Genomic DNA, 15,340 nt, shown 5'->3' with positions numbered 1-15,340 from the left:
CACTCAGTCATTTAATGCAATACAAACGGTCGAATTTGGTGTTGAAATTAGCAACATTTTGAGTTACACCTTTTCAATGTAAAATTAATTTCATCAGCCAAATGAAAAGCAATAATTTACATTTTTTCAGTAAATGTCAGAAGAAAACTATAATGCTTGGTACTGTATATTTTTTTCAAACCCTGGTGTTAAACGTAGACTAGGTGTGAAATTTAGGCTTCTGGTGTAAGAATTTCGATTTTCACGGGCTTCAAGTTGCCCCGCGAGCATTTTTTTTTGGTCAACGTTTTTGCTTTTCAAAGTAACATAATTCGCTAACGAAAGATATTTCCCATATTTTTAAAGCACATCATATCAAGCTATTATGTCACAGTTTTGTCAGAATTTCGGTTTTGATTGCACCATTTTTCAATTCCGACGACCAATTTTGTCAAAATCAACTCCCGAATGTACCCATGGGTGGATGATTTTTCAAGCCACAAAAGAAATACCGATTATTTCTGCTGGTTATATTAGAAATGAAGTACTGGTTGAACATTTTGGAAGTCGCAAGTGAAAAAAGGTGAAATCAAAACGGAAATTCTGACCAAACTATAATATATATATATATATATATATAGACCCACACGATGTGCCTTACAGAGGTGGGTAATATCAGCAAACTAAACATCTCAAAAAAATATTACAATGATCATGATGATATTGAAAAAGAAGGTACAGTATTCCAAACGAACCGTACCTTTATGTTAGTCATGAGACGCATCCTTCCGTTAAGAGCTACCGGATGGATAAAAGTTTTTAAACTTTTGTCTTTTGTTTATTTTGGGTGTCAAGCAGTGGTGACGCCACGACACACCCCAACATAGGCTTCCCAAGTTCTTCGTCAGAACAAAATAAATGAAAATAATATTAGGGGTGCCCAATTTTACTAGACCAATTTTCAGATCCTCCTGAAGTTTTCATTGCCCTCCCCCGTAGTTAAGGTCTGTTCTAATATGGGCCTAGTTAGTTTATGTTACTTTTGTTGTTTTGTTTGTTTTGTTTGTCAATCACAATTTAGGGTCAACGCATCGGCATTAGTTCCACCTACTTCACAGTTGCTCGGATCATGAAAATCCATCTTTTGCTTATCATTTATATCGACATTTTTTCCATAAACGCCTACAGAGGGTTCATACAAAGTATCGATTGTAAATTCCCATGAAGACCTATAAACGGTAGCCATATTGCAGGCAGATATCATGTTGGGGCTAGTAAATGCTATTCTATCCACGAACTCAGAAGCAGAACATGCACTACAACTTAATTGATTGTTATTCACATCCAAAATTTGCAGTTGTACCCTGGTTGTATCATGTCCCTTGTTTCTATATTTGTCAAACATTAAACCTGGGCATTTATACTCAATGCAAACCTGAGCTACACCATTAGAATCTGGTTGGATATTGACTTGACGGAATCCATACGTGACATTGTTGGGTAATGTGCCCGAAAAGCTGTTCGCAGCAACGCAAAGGGTACTCCGACTTGATTGCACGGAGAACCTTAGATAGCACGGATCATCTGGGCAATTATAAGCACTATCACGAGGATAGAAAGACATGGGGGTCTCAAGTATGTCGTTACCGAGATGACAAGTTTCAGCTAATTGAGTATTGTGTTTTTCCACCATATTTGTTTTCTTCTGGGTATCTTCTGACAGATAAAATCTGAAATGATGCATATCTTTTGTTACGCTTTGCTGACACGTGTTCAACTCACTCCATCTTGAAAATTGGCGCAAAGGTGGTGAGGACGATGCAACGACTGAGTTCGGGACTGTTAACTTTATAGCCGTGTTGTTGGCTGCGCCAGTGCTTATTGCGAAATTCAAGTTTGTCAAAATACTAGCAGGTATCGCAAGAAGGTTGGGGTCACTTTCGGCAATCAGATATTTTCCATTCTGCTCACCTGTGATGAAGGTTTCTAAAGAGCCCGATTTGGTGCATCCAACTTGCACACATGTACCTACACTACCTGCCCGAGTAGAGGAGTACCTTATTCCAATGCTACCGAAGGGAATATCAGTGCCAGTGGTATCCTTAATCGCAGACGTGAACCGAGCATTGTCGAGTACATCTGAATAGGAATTTGTAGCGTATGGTATAAGTTTAACAAGGCATATCTCGCGCCTCTTCCTTATTCCATCTACATTGAAAAAGCTAAAATTGCCAAGTTCTATCTCACCAACGTATTTGGGAGTTTGCTTTCGACGTCGCCTTCCTGTCGTGGATTTCAATTTGCTCACCGATTCCCAAACACCAGTATTCTTGTTCAGAACCCACATTTCAACATCTGATACCCCATCAGGTCCTACGTCCCTATCCACAGCTGGAACTACATTTGGATCTATATAGATTGGAACAGAACCTGCAACAGATAAGCTATTGTCATCAGGTGTAGTAAAATCCATCATAAATATACCAAATGACTCTAGATCTATCATTTCCCCTTCCGGATCTACAGCAGTAAAATCTCCCGGGGCAGTTTCAAGATCAGACTCTTTACGCATGTCAATACTAGTAGTGTATGCCATTACTTTCCCTGTGTACAAATCCCCATTTTCATCATAAAAAGAATTGGGCGGAATCACAATTTCAGCAAAAGGTTCATAATCAGTTGAGCCAAGGGACATGGAATTTTCAACATTACTTAAAATTTCAACCGGAATTGGGCGATTTCTCATCTTAACAATTACGAATATGTTGGCACCGCTTAATACATTTATCACTTGGGTAGTTTCTACAAGACTTTTAGAAAGTGAATCTTTGAATGTTAATGAAACACGCGTCACTTGTTCAAAAATTTGAAAGTCGAAAAATCCCCGGAGATTTGTTCTACCCACTTGCTCATCGTTGAGCAAAATATCGCCTAAAATAAGTGGTGAACCATCTGATACAGCAACAGCCCTACCGTATATTGTAATCGGTAATACCTGGCAGACCGTACAACCACATGTCAAAACTCTTTGTAAGGATATCTGATAATTTGTACACGAAATGTCAACCATTTCAAAATCAGCTACACTATAGCAATACTCGGTGGGGTCCTGGCATTGAGTCTGATTTGCTTGTATTCCGCCACAGCTGGTATAGGGACACGTTCGAACATCATATGTTGCTTCTCCGCTCTCCGGTTGCACACAATCAGGTGGAAGTTGCACGAGTTTAGGAATTGGCTCAGAATTACATCCTTTCGCATTATCTGGAAAACAGCAAATTTCTGAAAAGTTAACGTAACAGAGCCAGTAGTAGTTTTCGACGTTTTGACAGGTGTCATATGCAATGACATCACTTCGAGAAGAAGAACAAAGCTCCTATATGAACTTACAACGGAGAACTGACGGTACATACGATATGGCCCTATAATGGTTGAACGCCTCCTACGCAATGTTCGTAACCATACCGCGGAAGCCGGGTAGGCATGTTTCTGGGCATGTTGCAAATGGGGGTCGACGATAAGTGAGGGGCGCGTTAGCGAACTCACAATTAACGCAAATTACGCTAGCGTATGCAAAAGGAAGTTCCAACGCGTGAATGCCATCAAGTAGGGTGACAGAAGAGCGATGTCGCAAAGTCTGAAAAGGATCAGGCACGGAACCTTCCAATCTGGAGTTTGGTAATCTAAGTTCATAACACTGCACGTACAGATCGTGCGGGAAGGTCATAACACACATTGCTAAATTAGGATATGCGTAATATCGGCTCAAATGTCCAATATTTTGTCATTTTATGTTTCTTAACAGGTGTTAATTTATTTTGGCACATAATATTTACAATAGCAAGACACCTTTTGCCGTAATGTTATCTCTCAAGATTTATTACATAATCTAAATATAAAATCACCGGATTACAGTCTCTATTACCAGTCATGGGAGCTATGAACTTAGCCAGCATGATGACAACGCATACAGCCATCAGCGTCAAAGCCAGTGATGTGTTAGAGACTGTTTTGCACTTACGATGTTGTAGCATTCCGTGATTTTGTTGCTTAGCCCTAATAAAGTAGCGTATGTGGCACATACGATGGTCTTGCAGCAAATGAAAAAAAATTATGTGCAAGACTATCGTAAGTGGCACATACGATAGTCTTGCATGCATTAATTAAAATTGCATTGCACTTACGATATTTTATTTCATTAATTAAAAAATAATTAAGCAATTCTGAAACTTGAAACTTGGTTTAAAATGTGTGTTTCTATATGGCCGTCCATAATTCATCAAAATATCATTTTGGCCAAAAATGTCACTTAAGATAATGTAGCACGCTGGCGACGAAATGCAATTCTATTTTTATGGAAATGTTAAAATAAATCTTGGAATAATAATTACGGAATACTCTCCGCGCTGTCTGTTGGTTCCATCAGTTACAGCGGACAGCAAGGAGGATATTCCGTAATTATACTATGACTTTGTGCTAGCTACAATCAAAGATACTATTTTTTAGTATCTTTGCTAGAATAACAATCTAATAACAGTATCTTTGCTAATAACATGTTTACCTTCACAACCAAGCAGTTCAAAACGCAGGCTGATATGTGCGTTCCATTCTGTAGGTACTATTCGGATGTAAGATGCTCTAACTGGTGTAAGGAAAATATTGGTGACAACCTCATTTGGGTTGGTGTTTCCATCAAATATCTGTGATACGGAATGGTTTCAAAATCATGAAGAAACAAACGGCCTACTTACATAATCTGTAAGGGTTTGTATGTTATTTTATACTGAGTATAAATCTGTTGAATTATAGTAACATTGAGTTATTTATGTTCGATGTATGCTTTGGTACATTCTAGTCACCGTAAAATACCTAAAATTATAACACTTATTCACTTATTTCTGTTTTAGCAGATGGCACAAACACGGTTCGTCATGTACATGGAGTACATATGAAGATAATAAAAAAAATCTTACCATATCCTCCTGAACAGAATTCCAATCTTGACCGTTATCACTGAATTGAACCTTGAATTTGGTCACCCATTGTTGGTAAACGGGATCTTCCCTTCCTTGAATCAACACGCCAGTAACCCATGTTGGGTCGTCAAGAGCTACCTGGATCCATTGGTTGAAGTCGTTTGTCTGGGCACTCCATGCTCCAGTAGTACCTGGCACTGCAACGCGGTTCAGACGAGCATTGTTAGCCCCTTCGTACAAAGACGGGTCATCCCCAACAAATTCGGTGGACGCTGTTATTTGGTCGTCACGTATCCGACCATCCTCTAATCCCAGGCGGTCTTTGCAAGCTAGTTAATTATACAAGAATAGCATTATCTAACTTGAGTCAAGTTTATTTTGAAACTAAATAACGATGCTATTACCACCACAGACTAAAATCACACAATATTGACTACGGGTTAGGGTGAAGCACCATAAACCAAAAGTCTGACTGATGTCACACTGGGGTTGTAGTGACGTGACTGGGATACCCGGAAAATCACGTGGGCAGTCTGATGATTTTAAGATTGGCGGCTGGTTTAGATGCAGTTATTTGTCATTTGTATACCTGATTGTTTATTTTGGTCAATTACCACCTCTTTTAAATGCTGATAAATCGTGCTATACTGTACATCTGTCAGAATTCAATATTTTGTTAATATAATTCCATCATTCAGACGGGGTGATGCAGCAGAATTTGACACTACTAGATTTAGCTAGATTCCACCAGAGCTTGGCACTTTAGATGCTAAAAAGTCAGGTACAAACCTGAAGATTACACACAATAAATTGAACGGTCACATTGATTTTAACCAGTTTTTGAAGCAGCGCCCGCAGGCGATGCTTCCCTATTTAATTTCACTGAAATGGCTTGCATATTATTAGGTGATATTCCTCAACTTTCGTTGATACACCATTCAAAATACATTACGATAATCCAGCTCAAATGAGCCTAGAATATTGCAGGTTAGGCGCATGCACATTCTGTATTTTTATGAGTTTGTTTTGTATGGCAGTACATGACTGAGAAAGAGAATAAGCATAGTTTGTCTTTTTTAACAGTCTGTGCAAGGGTTGGCCGGTTTGTAGTATGTATTAACAGTCTAAGTAGAGGTTAACTAAGGTGAGACCACCAGATTTGGAAGGGGTTATATTATATTATTCAGTCGTGAATTTAAGAGTTTGCACTATACTCTGATTAAAAACAAAACGACACGCCATTTTATAAAGTGACTGTAGTGCCCTTAGTGAAACCAGATGAAAACTTAGTGAAACTTGACAGGGCCTTACCAATTATAATGGTGTCTTTTGTGTGTAATTTAGGAACACTCTTGATTTGCCAGATTACAATTTTATGTTTCCCCAAAAATATAATGGTATGTCTTTTATATCTTACGCAGATCTTCCGAGTGACGTAATGGGCATAGTAACATTCGTTTATGGTGAAAGCTTCAGGAAATTGTACACGGGTATATGCAGGGGGGTATTCCGTGAATTTAAGAGTTTGCACTATTAATAACGAAACAACACGCCATTTTACTTGAAAAAGCTTATCAACTATAGCGTGTCTTTTGTGTGTATAAATTTAGGAGCAAACTCTGATTTGCCCGATTACAAGTTTATGTTCCCTAAAAATATAATGGTATGTCTTTATAAGCTTGGGCAGATTTGTCTAGTTACGTAATGGACACAGTAACACTTGTTTGTGGTATAGGGGTTCAGGTAATGGTAGGGGTATATCAATTAAGTGATTGGTTTTTTCATATCTTCCGAGTTACGTAATGGCCACAGTAACATTCATTTATGGTATAGGGTTTCAGGAAATGGTAAGGGGTATCAATTACGTGATTGGTGTATCATAGTTGACACGATTGCTCTTCGTGTATCATGAGCATGATGAGGGCTTCGGGAGGTATATCAATTACGTGATTGGTGTACTGTATGTAATCTTTCAACACAGCCTTACTTTTGCCAGTAACTAATATTTTTATATGTACATCTGAACGTTATATTTTTCAACCAAATAAACTGATACGAAGTACAATTTCTGTGTTCAAGTGCTTTACTCCAAAGTGTTCTTACAGTATATAGCTTAACTTCTTTGCTTCCACTTCAAACAGTGTTTATAAAACACAAACCTATTTAATGCCCAACATTTCGTTGAACATACACTGTAAATCCAAGTGTTTAGAGTTTTTATAACACTTTTGAACACTGAAAAGTGTTTGTTTATGCCTATCCAATTCACACTAAGTGTATAAAACACCTAAACACCAAAGCAAACACAAAGTTAACACATAAACACAAAGAATAAACATATAACAGTATTGAGATCCTAAATATCGGGCATGTTGAGTTCCAAAATTGTTTAAAAAGTAATGAAATAGAACAGTAAACATCTAAATACTCGTCAGTCTTTACTCTTAAGGCCAAGTAAAATACAAAACATGTTTCACGTCCGGGTTTTTGAAAAAAAAAGAGGAAGAAGGGGCTTTTTATTTTTTATTTTTTTCGGTGTAAATACCCATAATTATAGCTGTTTTAGCGCACACAATAATACCTGGAAAAAGGAGGAGGCCTCTTTTTATTTGTTGTTCTGAGAGATCCCCTCTTATTGTCACAAAACATTCCAAAAGTGTTTCTTGATTATCAGCAAGGCTGTAGAAAGCATATCTCTACTTAGACATATTTTTGAAAAGTTATGACTGAATTTCAAAAAATAAAAATATAATTGAAGAAACCTCAAAAAGGAAGCGGGAGGGGACGTGAAACATGTTTATTTTTTATTTGGCCTAATATTTATGTGTTAACTTTTGTGTTTTGGTGTCATACCTTTACTGTATAATGCCAAAATTGTTACAGACACCCTAAACACTTGGACTCACAGTGTACATTTTTAACCCATCCTAACAAACTTAACATTCGTGTCAACACATTATTACTTTGGTCTATTCCCCCCCACACACACAAATCATCACAGTTTTCAAAATTTCAAAGATTTCCTTTGACGCTGCTTAACCCTTTTATAGGTTTTTTTTTTACAACATGTATTTAATTGCGCATTTAACCCAATTTAACATATGAATTGGACACATGCTAATTATCTATTGTCACATCCTGATTTTTTTTATCCATGCTGATAGTGAGACACAATTATCCCCAGACACTGAAATGACGAAAACACTTACGCCAAAATTTGGGCCTCTGGTCAGCCATTCAGAAAGAACGCATAATTTATTCAAGCAATGTTTTAGAAAATTCCTGGAATCAGCCAAATAATAATGATTTCTGGACAACTTTTTCGAACGGAGTAAATACCCGACCGAGCCTCCCAACAATTACTGGGAAGCTTGTTGCGCCTATAACCCAAGAGTTCCCCTTAACACACTGGGAACTATTTTGCTAGGCACTCATCTAGCGATCAACTCCTTATCGAGGAGGAAAAGCTCCATATACCAATGGACAAATATATCGCTAGGCAATCCTCTACACGATATCTCCTCGGAGGAGGAAATAAAAAGCTCCATAATACCAATGGAGAGAATATAAAATGCCGCGGACTTACATGAATTCGCTAGGCAGTCATCTAGCGCGTCAAAAGAAATTAAATGGCTGATACCTTTCTCATTTTCCTATTATATTCATATTCAGATTACATAGTGGACATCGGTAATATACCCATGCCAAATACCCAGTAGGTAGATACCTCCGGATATTGGAACTACTAAATCGAATTTATTAATGTAGTACATGTATAATTCTGTACATTAAATCGATCATTTTAGAAAATGATCCAAAACTGCCACAAGGACTACTTGTTAACATCCGTACCCTGTACCATGGAATAAGCTATTTCTGATCCCCTCATTTCCTTTGCTAGTAAATTCATTCATTCATATTTCATTTTCATCAATCATCAACATCAATATACAAGTGATACTAATAGCTCAACAAAGTAATAAAATTAAATGTAAACAAGAGTGATTGGTATATAAATAAATCTCAATACATTTAGGCAGTAACAATTAAATCAATATAATTAAATTAGAATAACAAAAGGCACTTTAAATGCATAATGATATTACGAGCGTGCTTGTAGTAGTTTATCACGGAAATACCACACTGCACTGGCAAATGATCTTGAAGTACTTCTACGGTGATAAGCGCCTAACTGATAAGCTGGCTCTCTACAAACACGCTCAGTGAATAATACATACATACATCATAAATACCGCAAGATCCACGTTTGTGATTATTTGAAGAGCCTCTGAATTTTACGGTCGAGGCCTCTTCACCACAGTGGACCATTAACCCGATTTTTTTTTGTTTGAACATGTTGAAGGAGTTAATTGCAAAACCCATTATTTTTCGCTGCCAACGCCAAGCAAACACAGTGCCATGCTCTGCACATTTATGAATTCGAATACATAACTAGGATATCATGTCTAATACAAAAGGCAGCCTTTAACAGAAATTAACGCGATAACCAGCCGGCTGCGCAACCTCATAAAAACTTGAACCCAATATTTCATTTTTATTTATATTTTGATGAACAAGAAAAATCTGAGGGCATAGTACTTGGCCCCTGTCTAGCTATCCCATGCCAACCTGGTGTTAATTCCTTCCTTCCTGCTATAAATAAAATTACTCGACCTAAGACTGAAGGGCATTACCACCTAAGACTGAAAGTGGTACCAATTGTATCGATTTTGTTAATGCTTCTGAAGACACACTAGAGTGAACACACCTATACAAATAGAATTTCAGAAAATACAACTGCGCAACAGAATAGAATGTGTTGCTGAAATAGAAATTGAACCTAAAGTGATCTACCCACGCACACTCTCACACCCGTATACAATAGTCATACTCCTATGTAACTCAAAAACCTCAATGTAATTAGAATATTATTCAAATTCAAAGAACTCTCAATCGAATATATTTTCCTTTCTCTTTCGTATTTCATCTCATTCCTCATTACCTTTTAATTTGAAGACCGACACTTTATATGTACTTGTCTCACTACTGTGAGACTCAAATTTTATGACACACTATCAAACTCTTGAAATCAATTTTAAACAGATATCAATTATGACATATGGGGAGTGGTGGGTGGGATAAAAAATTTCTGCATCCGTTCTTGCTGAAAAACTGACAGAGAATGGCCTTAGCCAACAAAATGGCCACCGACGGCTCCAAGCAAGGCTGCCCGTGATTGGCCCGCCTGATACCAAACAAGGCACCCAATTGGCTTCCCATGGAAACATCGCGTGACATCACGAGGGCGATTCCATTTCAGCAGCAGGGATAATTTTTTGTTTCATTTGATATGTACAAATTAAACTGCATTACCGCATAAATTATACACCAACTAACATTACCGTACATTTGCAATGATCCCGAAGTCACTTGGGGAATGTGTAAATATTGTGGCGCGAGCTATAAACAGCCCATTCAACATTATGATCATGGCGGCGAACATGTAGCTTTTCAGGGCCGGATTTACCTTTTTTTTTTTTTTTTGGTCCAGACCAAAATTTGGAGGTCCCCAAACGCACCGTGAGGAAGGCATGTGCACTCAAGTGGCCAAGTCTTTATACTTTACGAGGACATTTGCGCACGAAGCGCGCAACAAAATTTCAATTCTAGACTATAGCTCAAATTAAAGCTGAATTTTGCTATTATAATAGGCCAGTGCGCGCGAAATTGTGCAATGTTTGAACACTATTTTGGCCCGAAACTGGTGTTTTTCAGCTAAAATGGAAGATGTATGGGTGAGAAGCGTTCCGAATGTCCTGCGCGCATCTTACGCATCATGAAGAAGCGGCTACTTCCGGTAATAAAAGACACAATTTATCCTCGTGTGTTTATATAGTGCAAATACCTCGTGCCAATATCCTTCGGTTGAGAAGGATATTGATGTGCGGTACATACAAATACGGCTAGTGTTTATAGTGAGCAAGTTTCCCGATAATTTTTGACCGGACAGAAATAATACCGCAAAGTACCGCACTATAAACACGCTGATTGATTCGGTTTCTGATACGGTTCTTTAAAAAAACAAACGGTACCTTTTCATAGCCACAACAAGCCGATTCAGCTATGAAACTTAACTGGACCTCCGTCTATCCAGTGATGCCTAAATAATAGAGATATTGCGAAATTTACGCGAAACGCGATACGGGAACGCCAACCATATGCTACATTAGTCGAAAAATAGTTAGTATGCTCTCTAGAGGGTGAAATCCATTGTGAATTGGTCAGTCGTGGAATTCCCGTAAGGCGGTTACGTTACGGTTGGTAGCAAAAAATAGTCCGGTATCTACGGGAAGTTAATGATGACCCCCGCAGTACTCTACCAAACCAACCTTTTCAGCTTCCTTTTATGATCCTGTAACACATTCAAGATGTTAACAAAAATAATTTCCGGCACTCCGGCCATATTCAAGGTTAAAAGTCAACACAGTGGTCAAATTTCAAAGTTGCTCAAATCTGGTTAACAAGCACACCAAATTATTTCTCTCATTGCAAGGATTCAGAAAAAGTATAGTTTGACCTACCTGCGACATACTGTCAAATATTGGGGAGTGGTCAGTTTTTTGGCCATACAGGGGCCAAAAATTAAAAATCGAAGCTGATCTCAATACCATGAGTGACGTCGTTTTGCATACCCTCTATTACACTTTGTCAGGGATGCAAATTGTGCGGGAGCAGGGAGCATCGCTCCTAAGAAATGATAGTCATAGTCATAGTCATGGTTTTGAGATCACATTGGGCCTATGATTTTAACCATCCCCCTCATAGCAGTCAATATTTAAATACTATATGAATGAAATCGTAATGTGAACTGTGCCCTCGCGAAATTGCCAAATCCAAGCTCTATTTCATGGTGTACAGGGTGATTAAAAAAAGTGCAATAGAGAAAAGAATCGGTATTCATGTAAGAACCAAGTTGAACTTTACCATTATTGAAAGTTTCTATAAATTTCACGGTCAATAGTCACCCTGTGTGAAAAAATGAAGTGACTCGCTTCTACCGTTTAATTTTTATGAGTCATTTTGCTGCGATACTCAATTTCATTATTTGTCCACGAAGTACCATGTATTTTGAATGGGAGCACACAATGCACGATAAATGCACCAGCTCTGAAACTGACTTTAACTTAAATAAGGTTGAATTTTGCGTTGTTTATTTCTTTTTTTCTGTTCAAACAAACTTTCTAACATTACTTTAAGTCCTTCATACCTCACTCGACTCCAACTCCAGTTTTTTGAATCCCAATATGTCCAACAAACTGGATATTTTGAAATTCACTCAACTTCAATTTGCGCGCATTTCATTTCGACATTTGAAAAACCCACCTACAAATTTATATGGTTTTGATAGAGAATAAACATCTTTAAAATAAAGGGAAAATGAAAATAACAACAAATAATGTTTCTTCTCCTGAAACAAGACCAATGGCAACAACACTTTGGGTGCTCCATTTTATTTCAATGCCAATGAGGTTAAGAAAATGGCAGTGGTTCCAAATCTACCTTACACAGAGAGGGATGACATTCAAATTTTAGAAGTCTCTTGGACAAACATTAAAATTTGGTATCGCTATAAAATGTGTCATAAAATCAAAACGGTAAACGCTAATTCACAAGATCACTAATGTTTATGTTAATTATTACTAAAAGGTTCAACTCGGTTCTTAAATAAAAATGGATTCTTTTCTCTATTGCACTTTTCTTACTGTATTTGGGCATCGCGATCCAAGGGAAGCTAGGGGAGCTAGCTAGTGCAATTCGAGGGTTGACAAACAGAAGGCCTTAACTTAAAAAGTGCCTTTTTGAGAAAAATGAGTAAAATAATATTTTGCATTGAGATGTGACCAAGTATTATTGGTGCTATAGATGCAATAGGAAGTTGAATTAAGTTAAGGCTTTATGATTATTTATTTATTCATTTCAATCTTTATTATATACAATTACATCAAAACAGATCGAAAAGTATGGTATTACAGATTATTTTGGTACCAAAATATCAAAATGGCCAAAAGTGAGTTAAGGCCTTCTGTTTGTCAACCCTCGAATTATGCTTTACCTTTACAACCAAGTAGTTCAAAACGCAGGCTGATATGTTCCTCCCATTCTATAGGTACTATTCGGATGTATGACGCTATAACTGGTGTACGGAATAGATTGGTGACAACCTCATTTGGGTTGGTGTTTCCATCAAATATCTGTGATACAGAATGATATAAAAATCATTAAAGAAAATGGCCTACTTACATAATCTGTAAGGAATTGCATATTATTTTATACATGTATAATGTAAAGTAAAGGAGATATACTTCGCCAGCATTGTCCTACTTGGATACCCATCTGCTAACAAACAAACATTTACATAAATAAATAAATAAATAAATAAATAAATAAATAAATAAATAAATAAATAAATAAATAAATAAATAAAATAATTAATTAATTAATTAATTAATTAATTAATTATATAGATCTGTTCAACTATTGTGACCTTAGGTTATCCAGGTTCGATGTATGCTTTGGTACATTCTTGGCACCGTAAAATGCATTACATTTAATCTAACACCTATTCACTTCTGTTTTTATTTCTGTAAGTAGTCTTATGAATCTAAATTGGGGAATTAGTCCAAGGAGAATGCAGAGCGAGGTACCAGATTTGGAGTTCCAAAGGATGAGGGATAATGAACAGAAAAGGGAATGACTATCACGAAATGAACCGAATAAAACAGAAATTAAGTTTAAGAATTTATTATGAATTTACATCATCGGACAAACTGATCAAAATACATAATGTGTGTTTTAATAATAAATCTTACCAGAGTTACATCGCATCATACTAAGTATAATTGATATGATTCACGTGCAAGACATCATGATGACAATATATTCGTCATCATGTTGACCAATCTAACGTAAACATCATGAGCCAATCCTGGGCACGTCTTTATCGGTTGCAGTATCAACAAGGAGTGAACTCTTTATTAACACTCAAACAAAACATCGCTTCAGTCAGTGCAATTGATGCACGGATATAAAAACGTTCACTTGATGAATGGTTATCATGGCTTACTGCACTATTATCAATATTCAATTATCGAATGAACAGTAGTAGGAGGCACAAACACGGTTCGTCAAGTACATTTGAAGATAAAGTAAAACTCACCATATCCTCCTGAACAGAATTCCAATCTTGACCGTTATCACTGTATTGAACCTTGAATTTGGTCACCCATTGTAGTGGAACATTATCTTCCCTTCCTTGAATCAACACGCCAGTAACCCATGTTGGGTCGTTAAAAGCTACCTGGATCCATTGGTTGAGGTCATTAGTCTGGGCACTCCATGCTCCAGTAGTACCTGGCACTGCAACGCGGTTCAGACGACCATTGTTAGCCCCTTCGTACAAAGAAGGGTCATCCCCAACAAATTCGGTGGACGCTGTTAGTTGGTCGTCACGTATCCAACCACCTTCTAACCCCAGACGGTCTTTGCAAGCTAGTTAATTATACAAGAATAGCATTATTTGACTTGAGTCAAGTTTATTTTGAAACTAAATAACGGTGTCATTATCGTCATCACAGACGAAAATACTGGGTTGGGATGTATTATTCTTGGAATCACCACCACCCCACTCCCCATGTTTAAGCGTGTGCAAAAAGATTGAGATTTCCTCTCAGTAAAACGACACAGGTATATTTTGTAATGTCCACCTTGCAATTGCGTATAATAACCATAATAATAAACTATTACCTTACCTACTGTTAGTGTAGCTTCATTTGAGTACACGGATCCTGCCTTGTTGGTTACCCTACATCTGTAAACACCACTGTCCTCCAAGTCCAGTTCTGTGAGTATAAGGGTACTTGCACTTGTTTCGGGACCTTCTAAGATGTCGCCATTTCGGAACCTTGTGCAAATGGTAAAGCGTGTGCATTTTATGTTAGAATAATAAGTTAAAATAAGTGTTTATGATAATAATTTGTTGTTGATTGTTTTATGCTTGATATGTTTCTGCTACTGTTGGTACTACTATTACCACTTCTACACACACGTAAGTCAAACTTTTATGCAATCACATTTTTCTAATCTTGTGGGTTGGATGGGAAAGGTAAGAAATTTACAATTGTTGATTGTTCATGTTGTTGTCGACTCAAAAAGGTTGGTTAGACAAACAAAAATCTTCTCGTCAGTATAGAGATCACTATTGTACATTATTTAATACATTAAACCCTACATTTCCAATTCCAATGTAAAATTTCACGAACTTGATATAAATATATAAAATAGGTTAACTTTCAATAATGTTATAACAATGAAATTCAAACAACTTA

At 37.1% G+C, this 15,340-nt stretch overlaps 1 protein-coding gene across 1 annotated transcript in view; it reads right to left on the bottom strand.

The window, feature by feature from the left end:
* Positions 1 to 796: 796 nt before the first annotated feature.
* LOC140167657 (uncharacterized) overlaps positions 797 to 15,340 on the bottom strand; it is a 30,029-nt gene continuing 15,485 nt past the window's right edge. The window contains exons 8-13 of the mRNA XM_072190953.1: positions 14,765 to 14,916; positions 14,173 to 14,504; positions 13,069 to 13,207; positions 4,953 to 5,284; positions 4,541 to 4,679; positions 797 to 3,243 (exon numbers count right to left, since the gene is read on the bottom strand). Of these exons, the coding sequence (XP_072047054.1) occupies positions 1,046 to 3,243; positions 4,541 to 4,679; positions 4,953 to 5,284; positions 13,069 to 13,207; positions 14,173 to 14,504; positions 14,765 to 14,916 (3,292 nt within the window). The 3' untranslated portion in view covers positions 797 to 1,045. The remainder of the gene's footprint in view (positions 3,244 to 4,540; positions 4,680 to 4,952; positions 5,285 to 13,068; positions 13,208 to 14,172; positions 14,505 to 14,764; positions 14,917 to 15,340) is intronic.

Source organism: Amphiura filiformis, chromosome 13 (assembly GCF_039555335.1).
Source record: "Amphiura filiformis chromosome 13, Afil_fr2py, whole genome shotgun sequence".
In the NCBI taxonomy this organism is placed as follows: Eukaryota; Metazoa; Echinodermata; class Ophiuroidea; order Amphilepidida; family Amphiuridae; genus Amphiura; species Amphiura filiformis.
This window is presented reverse-complemented; position numbering and strand designations above follow the sequence as displayed.